The sequence below is a fragment of the Tenrec ecaudatus genome, chromosome 10, assembly GCF_050624435.1.
Source record: "Tenrec ecaudatus isolate mTenEca1 chromosome 10, mTenEca1.hap1, whole genome shotgun sequence".
Taxonomy (NCBI): Eukaryota; Metazoa; Chordata; class Mammalia; order Afrosoricida; family Tenrecidae; genus Tenrec; species Tenrec ecaudatus.
Genome location: NC_134539.1, coordinates 49,562,102 through 49,576,260, shown reverse-complemented (window position 1 = coordinate 49,576,260; position 14,159 = coordinate 49,562,102). Strand labels below are relative to the sequence as shown.

General features: G+C 44.9%; 1 protein-coding gene across 2 annotated transcripts in view; it reads right to left on the bottom strand.

Moving 5' to 3' along the window:
* Positions 1-14,159, bottom strand: part of KIAA1958 (KIAA1958 ortholog) — a 171,141-nt gene that overhangs the window by 17,948 nt on the left and 139,034 nt on the right. For both annotated transcript variants that reach the window (XM_075560328.1, XM_075560327.1), the window contains one exon: positions 8,631-8,803. In XM_075560328.1, coding sequence (XP_075416443.1) covers positions 8,631-8,803 — 173 coding nt within the window. The remainder of the gene's footprint in view (positions 1-8,630; positions 8,804-14,159) is intronic.

Below are 14,159 nucleotides of genomic sequence, written 5' to 3'. Positions count from 1 at the left end.
TCAAACATTGGGGTTTTTTATGGCTGAATTAAGAAAACAGTGTGAAGCTATGAAATTTTGTTTCCTGATCGGGAAAAATGCTGCAGAAACTGTTGTGATCTTGAGCACAGCTTACAAGGACAGCGCTCTGGGAAAAACTCAAGTGTACGAGTGGTTTTCTTGTTTCTAAGAAGGCGAAGGGCATCGAAGGGCAGGGCCAGGGGAATGGGAATCAACAGCAATGGGTACAAGAAAGAAAAGGTGTCCCACGTGACTGCGGTGATGACAGCACAACCCTTCTTCATATAATGGGACTATTAACAATGTGTTAATTACAGCTCAAAACTAATTCCCCCCCAAAAAGGGAGGGTAAGATGTTGGTTATTGATCCACCTTGTTCTGGACGTCTGTCAACTTCCTGAATGGATGAAAATGTTGACTCCGGGTGCATTTGGAGTTCATTCCACCAGGTCAGTCTGTTAACCAAGCTTTCTAGTTAGAGTTTCTGAAAAGATTGCATAACAGTGTGTGACATAAAAGGCCTGATTTATGGCACATGGAGACTGGTTCTGCCACCAAGACAATGCACCTGCTCACGCAGCCTTATCAGTGCACCAGTCTTTGGCAAAAATCAGCATGCTTCTCTTGCCCCACGCACCTGACTGACTCTGCTCTGTGGGACTTCTTTTTGTTTCCACGAATAAAGAGGGACATGAAAGGACACAGAAGAGGCGTAGGAAAGAACCGGGGAGGTGCTGTCAGCCATCCACACAGATGAGTTTGAAAAATGTTTCCAAGAATGGAATCTCAGATTTGACAAATGCATTAAGTGCAATGGAGAGTACTTTGAAGGTAATAAGGTTGTTTGGTAAAAAACAAAAATGTAAATAATAGCTTGGGGGAGAGGGGGTTCTTTTTTTGGGGGGGCGGGTACCCACTCGTATTCAATCTGTATGCTGAGCAAATAATCTGAGAAGCTGGACCATATGAAGAAGAACGTGGCATCAGGCTTGAAGGAAGCCTTAGTAATTACTCGTGATAAGAAAATGACACAACCTTACTGGCTGAAAATGAAGGGGAATTGAAGTAGTTATTGATGAAAATCAAAGACTATAATAATCAATGTAACCATAATCCCATATCCTCATAAATGGACCAATAAGCAATATAATGATAAATGGAAAAAGGACTGGAATTGTAAAGGGTTGTAGATCATTTACATGAATCCATGATCAACACTCATGGAAACTGCAGTCGAGAGATCAAATACTGTACTGCACTGGACAATCTCTGCAGAAGACCAGTGTAAAGTATTCAAAAGCAAAGACGTCACTTGGAGGACTAAGGTGTGCCTGAACCAAGCCATGGGATTTTCTTTTCCTTTTTTCTCTCCGTAGACCTAGAGAGGTAGGCTTAATTTTGTAATGAGCCATGGTATTTTCAATGGCCTCATATGCATGTAAGAGCTAGACAATGAGTAAGGGCGATAGAAGAATCGATGCCCTTCAATTATGGTATTGGCACTCTCGCTCACTGCCATTGTGTCAAGGCTGACCGTAGTGAGCCCCTGCTGGTTTCCGAGACTGTCACTGTCTACGGGAGTAGAAAGCTCAGTCCTTCTCTGGGGAGCGGCTGGGGGTTTCTGAGTGCTGACCGTGGGGAACGCAGCCCAACGTGTAACCCCTACACCACCAGAGCTCCTAGGGTACTAGTAAGACAATAAATACACAATGGACTGAATGCCGGAAGCACAAACCGTCGTGGATCGAGTACAGCCAGAACACTCCTTAGAAGCACAATGGTGTGAGTGTGCCTTGCGTACCTTCCCATGTCAGCAGGAGGGCCCAGTCCTTGGAGAAGCACATCGTGCTTGGTAAAGGGTGGGCCAATGGGAGACACAAAGGAAGACTTCCACTGAGATGGGCTGACACATGACACATGGACTGACACATGACACATGGCTGCAGCACCGGGCTCCAACATGACAAATGTGAGTACGGCGAGGCCAGGGCGGTATTTCATTGTGCTGCAGAGTCGCTGTGAGTGATAGCTGGATTGCAAAAATGTCCTTCCTGTTCTTGGTACAAGTCCTTCGTATACGTTTGCTTCACTTATTATTAATTGCCACTCTAGGCTCACGATCAATGTTTGTAGAGTGCACCTCTTGTCTCATCCTCTAACGTTCAACTCTCTGAGTCTTATTTTCAAGATGAGATTCTTGTGGAGAACTTGGAGTTCAGCCCGACGAGCTCTCTCATTGGACTGCTGCGTCCGCCCCGCTTAATGGAATCATGAAGATGGCTGGATTTCGCTCTGCCATCTTGCTGTCTCTTGCTCTTTGGCCCTTTGTTCCCTTTTTCTCATTCTCTCTTCCTGTCTTCTTTTGGCCTGAGTATTATTTACAATTTCATTTACCGCCACTAGAGGGTTCATTTGTCAGTTTTGTATTTTTAATGACTTTTAAGGCGTACAATGTACATCTCTACCTTTTCAATCCACTATCAAATATTGTACTCTCACACAATCGAATGAATCTCTCATCCTTCCTCCTGTTCCCTGTGCTGCCGTTGACATACATTTTTCCTTGATGGATACTATGAACCCAATACACATTGGTATTGTTCTGTAACTTGTTACCTTTAAAATAAATGAAAAATAAGGGGAAATATTTTATATTTTTGCACACAATTGCCATTTCTCATCCCTTTTGTGAGAGTCACGTTTTGGTCTGGTATTATTTTGCCTCTGCCTAAAGAGGATCCTTTGACTTATATTGTTGTGTAGTTCTTCGGGTAATCAATTCTCTTCATTTCTGTCTACAAAAGATTTTTTTTCTTATTTCATTTGAGCATAAAATTCTAGGTTGTCAAGTCCACCAGTTCCTACCCTCTTTCAGCTCTTTAAAAAGGTTGCCTCGTTGTCTCTGGCTTCCTGATGCAATTTCATAGTGAGACGTCTGATTCCCTTTATCCTGGTTTCCTGTCAGCATCAGTCATATCCTTTGTATAAGTTCATTTTATTGGTGAATTAGCTAAATGATTTTGGTTTTTCTTGGTGGTTGTTGACAGTTTATAGTTTATATATTTAACTGATCACAATCAACCTTCAAATGATATCACAGCACTTCCTGTTTAGCCAAAAAGGCCAGCAGAGGTGACGGAGACGGCGACGGCGACGGCAAGAGCCAACCCACTCAGTCCTGCATCACCAGCGGCCTCCACGTGGGTACCACACAGGCACTCAGGCTGAACCATGTGGGAGGGGCAGGGAGCAGATCCACAAATACATAGAGGTTGGGCACAGGATATCTGTGCTTACTTTAGCTCCAAATACATGCATGAATGTGGTAGGACATGACAGGGGCAAAGTTATGAAAACTTTGGAGACATAACCAAACACCTTTAGGAAACGTGTCACGGGGCCAGGGGCCCAAGACCAGTGTCTCACAGAACACCGACGTCAACTGGGACACCGCGGGGCACACAACAATGATCTACAGCCTACTGCGCCGGGTAGCTCCTGGGTCCTTAACAGCTTGTGCGTGGCTGCCCCGGGGCCCCTTCCTGCCCAGGGGACACGAGCTTGAGGAAAACTGAGGAAGACTGCTTTGAAAGGGGCCGCCTTAGAGGACCCGGGAGTGGGAGAAGAACATGGGACAAACTCACAATCATACAAAGGACCAGGCTTACTCAGCAGAGAGGCTGATGGAGCCCCCAGCCTTGGGCCCTTAGTCACCCCTTCATGTCTAGAAATCAACTCACTCCCATGATTCAATTTTCAGCCCAACCACAGACTAGTCATCAGGGGGACTATGGCCCTCGGAGCGCGCACCTTACACTAATCAAATATTTGAGACCAAAACGGCATTTCCCCGAGGCCAAAGTTGAAGTGAGTTAGGAAAGAAAGAGAAATGGAGACAGAAAGCCCAAGGGTTGGGCTAAGTGTGGGTACAGTGTGGGGACTGCAATCAGTGACCTAAAACAAATAGTGTGTGACTGGTTGGAAAACTGATCTGTAAACCTTCACTCAGGTCTCAATAAAAAAGTTAAACACACGCACCTATAGAAACACACCCCATTAAAAGGATTTATGGGGGGAAAAGAAACAGACAAAACAAAAACACCTACCCACGTAGCGAGCGCGTCTCGGGGCCTTCACACCTGTGGGTCTTACGTGCGGTGGCATTTCCCTCCGCGTGGAAGGCTCCACGTACGCTGCTGATGAATGCTTCCGCTTTTTAACGTCTGAACAAACCTTACTTCATTTTCAAGGGATATTGTCTCTGGACTTTTTGGTTGACAGCTTCTTTTTTTTGTTTTTGCTTCCGTACTTAAAAGATGTGTTGTACTACCTTCCAACGGAGTTTTTGCTAACGAAATATCTTCCCTTCACCGCCACCCCAATGGCTTTCAGATTTCCCCTTTATCTCCAATTTTGGGCAATTTCATTACAACGAGCCTTGGTGTAGATTTATTCATTTTTATATGGGTTTTAGTAAAAATTGGACTAGTCTACTTCCAATATTTTTATATGCCCTCTCTGTCTCTTTCCTTCTTCAGAGATTTCCATTACATGTACATTAAAAGCATCCTACAGCTCTTGGATATTATTATATTTTAATTGTCATTTTCTTTCCATGTTTCACTTTAAATAGTTACTACTGTTATATCTTCATGCCTCTTGTTTTCTCGTCTAGTGTGCTTATCCAATGGATTTTTCATCTTATATATTATGGTTCTATTTCCAGAAATTCAATGTGAGTCTTTTGTTGTTGTTTTTGGTTAATTTTTTCTGTGGCAGAACACATATAACATAAAAAATAGGTATTCTTAAATAATTTTTGAGTGTACAATTCAGGAGCATGTTATATTACATTGTGCAACTTCCATAACTACCTATTTATAAAAAGTGTCCGTCATTCCAAATAGGGACTGTACTCATTAAGGAATAATCTTCCATTTCCCGCTCTTGTGATTCCCCCAGTAACCGCGAATCTCCTTCCTGTCTCCCCTCTCTATATTTATTTTAGGTATTTCATGTAACTGGAAACATATAATTTTTGTATGCCTGATTTAGCATAATTTGGGCCATTTTAATGCTTTCCAGGTTCATCCATGTTAAAGCATGTATCAGAATTCCACTCCTTTTATGATTAATATTCCATTGAATAGATATAAATTTTGCTTTTTTGTCCATGGTCACCTGGTTTTATCTCTCCCTTTAACCATTGTGAATAATGCTGCCATGAACATTGATGTACAATCCTCTGAGTGTCCACCCAGGAAGGGAACTTTGCATCGGATGGTGATTTTATGGTTAAATTCCTGAGGAAGGCCCAACTTTCCATGACAGCTGTACCATTTTATATTTCTTTAGGTGGTCTTTGTGGATGTTGTTATGTTTGGTTTTCTTTTTATTAGTATCTATGCCTGTACTTAACTTTTAAAACGTATTAAATGCAGTTATAATAAGTTTTAAAATGTCCTTGTCTGGTCATTTGAATTCTGTGTGCATTCTAGGTTGGCTATAATTGATTTATTAGTTAAGAGATATAACCCACTTCTTTTTAAAAATTATTTTATTGGAGGCTGGTATAACTTATAACCCACTTCTTTGCATGTCTGGTAATTTTTGTTTAGATGCCAGACATTATGAATTTTATTTGTTGGGTTTTAGATATTTTGGTATTTCGGCAAATATTCCTAAGCTTTGACCTAGGATGCAGTGAAGTTACTTGGTAACAAGTAGTTCGCTCATTTGGGGTTTGGCTTTGAAGATTTGTTGGGCAGAATCACAACAGCGGTTGGTCAGTCCAGGGCTAATTGTTCCCTGCACTGTGGCAAGGCCTCTGTATGTGCTACTGCTCATATTTCATGTGCTCGCGCCCTAGTCTCGAGTGAGTTTATCATATGTACAAGCTCGCGGTCCTCAGCGGAGTATCTGAAAAGGATTATCTTCAGATATCCAGTGTTCTCACTCTCTCCACTCCATACTTGTAAGTACTCTGTGGTTGAAAATTCCAACCACTTTGGTCTTTGGACTCTCTGATCTGTGGCCTCAACTACACAAGCCTGCTGGGCTCTGTTTGGGTCCCTTCTGCCTACACCAGTCTATAACCTCTCAGGGCAGTCGGCCGGGGCACTCAGCGATCAATGTCCTCTGTCGGACGTCCACTGCCTGGCGAGTCATCGTTTACTCTATCTGCCCGTTGACTGTCTCTGGCAGCAAGGTAACTCTGGCCTCTAGGTTGGCATGAAGTGAACGGCAAAGGGCTTTTCCTCTGGGATATGGGTGCCGTGTCTCTGGTTTTCATGATGTCTGGTCATATGTGGAGGTTAGAAACTGCAAGCTTTCCATCCCCGAATTCTAGATATTGTCCTATTTCTTTAATGAGCTTGGGACCTTCTCTCCAGCCTTCTCAGCATCTCACAAGCCTGAGCTCTGTCTCCCTTTAGCTCAGCGAGACTGTCGGGCGCTGCTGGGATTCTCTTACACTGCGCAGAGATTGTAAATCGTCTCCGGGCAGGAAGCCTGAAAGATGGCAGTATCCTCATCTGTCTTCTCTTAGGGATCACAGACCTGCGTTGCCTGTTCTGCTTGAAAGGCATATGGCATATTTTGTGTCTAGGTTTTCAGTTGTTAAAGTAGGGGGATTCTGGACCCTTTTATGGCCATCAGTAGCATATTTTCAGATCTGCTTGATCATTTTGATTAGCATTTTGTTGATTACTCACTTTTATGATTTTTTCCTGTCCACATTTCTTATAGGCCGTCTATGGTCTGCCATCTGAAGTCCTTGGCATTTAATTCTGTCATTCTACTCACCCTTATTCATGGTGGTTACTACCTTACATGACTTACCCCCCCCACCCCCCAATGAATACCTATCTAATTGACTTTGCTCTGCAAAAAGAACCCGAGCAAATAAATTCGGGTGTTTCCCTTTAGGACTCATTAGCAGGATTCTTCCAGGAGCCAATAGATGCTACTGTCCTGAGACTTCTGAAGTCCCCTTTCTGAGTCTCATCCTCACCAGAGCTTCTTCATCCCATCAACCTGGCTTCTCTCTCTCCTTCCTACATTACGGTATCAACAGGGAGAACTCTGCTTTCCGTGTTTGCTTACTTCTTGCAGCTCCCATTCCAACATGACTTTTTTGGGCCCTGTGATGTTTCCCACTTTTCCTCCAAGTATATTCCTCTCAATGTTGACTGTCCCAACTTGGCTTTCCTTCTTGATTTTTTCTTGAACCCCTAAACACACAACCCGCAATCCCATCCTTAGGGATTCACCTAGAAACCTCTATTCATAACAATTTTAAATATATACCTCTAGCTTTAACATTTTCTCCATGTTGTAAGTCCCACATTCCCAAATGCTTAGACATGCCCACTAGGACAACAATCTGTCTGATTGTCTAAATTTAAATACATCTTTCTGTTCTGTCTCTACAGATCAAAGAAACTTTTCCAGTTGCAAACCTCAAACGCTTTTAATTTGAAGGAGTCTTTTTATTTTGAAGTGATCTTAAGAGCTCATTTTACAAACAGAAAAATTGAGGACCAAAAACCCAAACTTACTGCCATTGAGTCAATTCTGATTCATAGCAACCCGACAGGACAAAGTAGAACTGCCCCACGGGTTTCCGAGACTGTTAACCTTGCAGTGAACAGTCCAATGTGGCGCCCCCCTGCCACCAGAGCGCCTCACGACTCTGCTCGGAAACCGCATCAGAACCAAACCGCCACCACCACCGAGTCGCTCTGACTCATCACAACTCTCCAGGCGAGAACAGGACTGCCTCATAGGGTTTCTAAGACGGTGAATCTTTATGGAAGCACATTACTACGTTTTCGGGGCCCCATGGAGGAGCTGCTAAGTTCAAATCCCTGGCTGTTTAGTTAACAGTGGAGCACTTTCACCATGGTATCACCAGGACTCTCCTTATGCCCAGTCAACTCAACTCAACTTGCTCCTATCAAGTGGACGGTGACTCATAGCGAGTCTGTGGGACAGTGTAGAACGGCCCGGGTGGGTTTCCAGGAATAGGAAGCCTCATCTTTCTCTCTCAGGGGGGGCAGTGGTTTCAAATGGCTGACCATTAGTATTGCAGCCCAACACTTAGCCACTACACCGCCAGTGCTTAGTACTCACTGCTGATTAATTTCCCTGATATACTTGCATGATCTCCTTTAATGCTAAAAAAATGTCAGTGGTTCCCCAATTATGACAAGATTTTAGCTCAGCCCTTAAGGGCTGACCACTATACCTATATATAAAGCCCCAGCTGTAACTAGTTGAGTCCATGGCCTCAAAATTTTACCCTTGCAAGAAGACGCCCGTCCTCTCCATCTACAATTCCACCTTGTCCTTAAAACACGGTTTAAAAGCTCTCTAATCTCACAAAGCTAAAATTAATTTATCCATCTAGAACGTTCAGACATTTCTCATCTATAACTTCATAGAACATTGATTAAATTCTGTCTTCTACTCTGATGATTTCCCTTCCTGTTGTATGTCTCCTCAAAGTTTCTCCAGGCAGAGAAAGTAGCTGTTCTGTGTTTCCCGCCGTACTTCGCACAGTGCCTGGCATTTGAGACGGCGTTCGGGGAAGCTGGCCGAAAGAAGGAGTGAACTCGCGATCGCCTTACCTTGGTGATGTCCATGTGGTCTTTGAGCCCGTTGGTCATGCACCAATAACGCCACACATTCAGGGCGTACCGCGTGGCTTTGGTAGTATTTGGACTCACTGCACTGGTACACAGATCATTCAAGTCATCATTAATATTAAATACAGGAAATTTGTTGAGCTTAGTAGAATAAGCTAGAAACAAAAACAATAAAAGGTATTAAAATAACTTGCCATTCCCTTTTTTTGGTAGAGAATTACATCTTGGGATCAATTTTAAAAACTCCTAAAATATGATTATTAAAAAAAGGACATGAAATTCGAACGACATATAAGAATACATAAAGTAGGGAACCATATTTCCAGTGAGGAATCAATGCAGTAATCCTGAATTTAATCCCAACAACTTTGCTATATGTACTAACAGACAGAGTAATGTAGCTATCCTAATAATTGTGGGTGGAAAAATGGATGTGGAAAACACCCAAAGGATGTTCTACCTACACTTTTTCACTAGGAAAAAATGTATAGCACTTTCATCAATAGCAACAAGAACAAAATAGTTAGAGGAAAAATTTCTACATCCCTTCTCTGGACCCTTATCCCATGAAGCAGCACCATGTCATACTACATACAGTTGGAAGAAATTCTCGTGGCACAGTGGGTTGAGCAGTAAGCTGCTAATCAAAACCTTGGTGGTTCAACCCCAGTGGCAGCTCCATGAGAGAAAGAGGAGGCAGCTGCGGCTCACAGAGATTGTGGGCTCAGAACCTCTCTGGCACGGCTCTGCCAAGTTGCAGGCTCTTGGAGGCAGACACGGTTGGGCAGGGGAGTTTTCATACGTGCCATCTGGCTGCATGGTCCATGGTGGTACCATGCTTCTCACACATGGAGAAAGAGAGACTAAATCTTGACTCCATAACCAGTCCATCCACTGGCTTAGCATCCATCCAAACGGAAGGGTGAGAATACAAACAGGGAGAAGAGGAAGGGAGACTCCAGAAGTGTGCAGGCCTTCTCAGGGGAGAGAAACCCGGCTACACACGGCGACACCTCCTTCAGATGGAACACTGGTCTCCCTCAACGTGACCCGCGCGGTTGCGGTTTGCTGTGGAGACAATCAAGGCCGACCCGTCAGCCGCCCTTGCCTTCCAGTCTGTGACCCACTGAAGTTAGAGTGAACTGGGTCAGATGGAACTTGTGGTCTTTGGACAGAAAAGAAATTGTAAAGTAGACCACTTCAGGGTTCCACTCCAGGAAAACCCTTGCCAATCTGGACTCAAGCCCGCTGGCCTTCTCTGGGAGGTTTCTGCATTCAGACAGGGACCAGCTGGCCAGGTCTCGGGAAAAGCAAGATGGAAGCCAATGCAATCACCGAGGTGATTCTGAAACTTGGCTTCACTTTACTGGCTTCGCCTCCCCCTTGACCTCTCCCACTGAGGAGCGCCTCTGGACGTCACGGGCCCTCGCATCGCCTGCACCTGGACACACACACACCACACGGCTTACTCACCTATCACAACCGCAGGATTCGCCCTGAGGTCCACGTGCCAATCGGAACTCTAATTCCAGACCCACGATCTGCTTTAATAAATACTGACAGCAAGAGAGGAAGACGCATTGCTGGAAACAGCATCTGAAGCAACCGGGCCCTCTCTGTACCCCATAAACGTACGTCACTGGTCTGATTTGTAGGACTGGCTTGATATGAATAAAATGTAATTCTAGTACAAGATTTATCATTATGATGCCCAGCACTAATTGAGTGCCTATTATAGGTAAAGAGATCCTACAAAAACTATTGGTAATCTATAAACAACCCCACTGGCACACCTATTTTATAGGTAAGGAGGCTGAGGTTCATACACTGAAGTATGTGGCAATCCTCCTTTGTCCAGTGTTTTCCAAGGCATTCCTCTGGGAGCTGAGCCCAAGGCTTTCCTAAAGCCAGGGAGCTACTCAGTACAATGTCGGGGTTTGAACCCGTGTTTCTCCCGCTCCCTGCACTCACCACCAAAGCACAGGAATCAGGCATTACAGGATATGACATTTTAAATAAGGAATGCAATTTAGATATTAGCCCACTGTGCTTAGGAAACATATACTGGGGGTGGGGAGAGCTGATACCAAGGGCTCGATAGAAAGTCAATGTCTAGAAAAGAATGATGGCAACATAGGTAAAAATATGCTTGATACAACTGATACACGGACTGTTATAAGAGCTGTAAGAGCCCCCAATAAAATGAACTTCTAATAAAAAAACAAAAGAAAAATATACCGCTCTCTCCCGCCCCTGCAAATCCACTCAGATTGGCATCCGGCGAGGCCGACTAAACCTGCTATTTTCAGACCACCTCTGGGGTTTCCGAGGGAGCCCAGGTGGGCAGAGTACTAGCCGGCGGCTAGCCCTGGGGTAGCAGTTCGAATTCACCAGCCTCTCCGCGAGAGGAAGAGGAGGCTCTCTGCTCCCGGGAAGAGGTTCAGCCTCAGAACCCGATGGGGACCGTTCTACTTTGTCCTATGGGGTCGCCATGAGTAGGAAGTGACGGTAGGGCAGTGAGTTCGCATTAGATGACTCCGTTTATTACAGTAAGCAATTCCATGACTTTAAAGCATGTCATTTTAAAAATTCATTTTAATCATGAAACAGAGCCTGCGCTTGAGAACAGAAGCCCAAATCCTTACAGGTGGGTGGAGAACGCTTGTGCGCTCCGGGAGAAACTGGAGGGAAAGGACTGAATGCCAGGCACCGCTGTTCCTTCGGGATTCAAGGATTACATGTATTTGCTATGAAAGTGCTCTTAAAGAGCGTCTTGGTGGAAGTTCGTGGTACGGGACCGCAGAAGAACTTTTTAGGAGGCTCACAGAGAGGATGAGGCGGGGGTTAGGCAGTGCTCTAGCCTGTGCACAGGGTCCCCAAGAGTCTGTGCTGGCCTGACGACATGGACACAGGCGGGGCGGGCGACTGCAGGAGTCAGGGACTGCCGGTGGTGGGATGGCTCAGTGTCCCCTGCCAGTCCGAAGGGAGCAGTTCACCCCTGCCCAGCGGCTCTCTGGGAGAAACACCTGGCCGGCTCTTCCAGAAAAGTGACTCATGTGGCTTTCAACAGTTTCGGCACTTTTTGTTCTGTTCCTCTTGGGGTTTCTCTCAGCTGTGTTATGTCACTGGGGTCACCCCCTGGACTTTTTGTTATATGTCTTCCAGCTTGTGAAACTCAGGGTTGCTGAAGCTGCAGGGACAGCAACTAGAATAAGGGTCTCTGGGGGCAGGTGTGTGTGTGTGTGCGTACCGTGGGGTGGGAGTGCGGTGGGGGGTGGTGAAAGGGAAATGATATCAGGGAGCCCAGGCAGGAAGAGTGTTGGGAACTGCGTGTGGGCGCCGTCGTACAATGCTGCCTGTGGTGACTGCACTGTGGGATGATCCCTGTACTAACTCCTAATAATAAAAAGGAAAAAAGACATTTAATAAGCTACTTCTTATTCTTGTAGTATGCTTAATAATTTGTTTTCATATTGCTGCCTACAGAATGAATAAGAACATACATTAAAAAAAAGTTACAGCGCAGCTCTGGACCATCACGAGGTTGGGGCTCACAGAGGGCACCCCGGGAATGCCGAAGGAAGACGCACTGAGGGCGCTTTAGAAAGGGAATGGGAAACGGAACGAAAGGCAACTCTTCTTTTCCACAAACTGCTTGAAGACACCCCGCCCCCATATCAGGCATCTCTTGGCAAAATTTCCGAGTCACTGAAATGACGCCATGTTAGTGTGCCCAGGCAGGGGGTTGGCTCTCAGGTGGTGGCAGGTAAGGGAAGGGCGACCACATCTGAACAAGGAGGACCTGCTCTCTGGATGTGGTACCATTTATGTACTTCCCCGACAGCTGTCAGCAAGCGTAGTTGTGTACAGTATGGAAAACCTGTGGTGGAAAGCCACCCTGGCATCCGAGAGAGAGTAGGGGGCCTGGCCCCAGGGGAAGCCCTATGAGCCCAGAAGAGAAGCAAACAACAGCAAAGCAAATTCCTGCATGTCCACTATCTCCAAGGTGACACACCGCCACCGCCACTGATTAAATACATAACCCCTGTTTTCCACTTTCCCAGCCTGTTTCTAGCTTATGTGAGGGGGCTTCACATATTGCTGGAGAAATGGATTTTTCCAAGAACGTCCTGATGCCCCACACACACTCTGAAGCAAGCCTACTTTGGGAGTATGACCATTATAACCTGCAGGAATGAGCTCTGTCCGGGTGTACCAAACAGGAAAGTTTTACAATGTCTATGAAAATCTTCTCTCTGCTATCAGTGCTGACCCACCAGCCTTTCACTTAACATGGAAGCAGAGAAGAGTCTCGCTCGGCAGCGCAGGAAAGGCAACAGCATGAAAGTTACCTGGAAACACAAGCAGAACAATCGCTCCTGTTTCCCACCAACCACACCTCTGGAAAATGGAGTTCGTTGAGAAAACCAAAGACGGTATCAGAAACACATCACTAGAGAGATGTGAGAGGGCACTGGATCCTTAAAACAAGAACAGCCGTCCTTGGAAAGAGAAACAGAGCAAGAAAGGTCCTGAAAACTGGAAATGATGGAAAGAAAACACTTCATAAAACACCTCAAAACAGACAAAGCAACACCTCATTGCGGGACCGACTATCAGGATGAACACGGCTAGAGGCAGATGAGTGATCTGAAGGAATTGTCTCTAAAGGACAGGAAAAAAAAGAACAAACAACTCTGAAATTAAGCTGCACGGAGGACCAAAAGTGCACAGGTTGCTAGGAACAGAATATAATTATTGAGTTGGGGATAAGAAAGCTTTTGAGAGATTTGAATCTTTAGTGTCAGGATTCATAGATGTCACAGACCTCCTGAAAGGACACACAAGTAGACATACCTGGGTGAATTTCTAGAGTCCGAGAACAAAGAACATTCTACACTTTTCTTCACAAGAGGAAAACCCAATATGGGAAGAAGACAACTGGGTCTCGAGTGTGCGGGGGGGCGGGGGGGGAGGACAGCAAACATGGTGCTCTGTGACCTGGGAAGAGTCCCCAGTGCCAGTCCTAAGACAAAGCAGACACTGTCCACCTAGGGAGAAGTGGCAGCCAGGCATCCATTCTTAAAAAAAAGAAGAAAGAAAAAAAAATCACAGATATTTGCCAACAAAATGAGAAAAATAAGTTAAAGACAGAGCAAGATAGAGATTACAAGATATAGTATAAGGTAAAGCAGGGGTGGGGAGTAATTTTATTGTGGTAAAACATTTTCCATTTTAGCCACTTTTGAGTGTACAATTTTGTGATGCTAATTATACTCACCAGGTTCAACAACCAGCACCGTCATCTGAGTTTTCTATCACCCCAAACAGACTCAGCAGTTCTTCAGCAAGATCTTCTCAGTCTCCACTCTCTCAGGCTCTAGTGACCATTAAAACACATGTGTTCTTCTCATATGCCTTCTAGCTAATTTATATAAGTGAGATCATACGATATATATCCTTTTGTGTCTGGTATTTCATTCAGTGTGTTTTCAAGGTTCATCAAGGCTA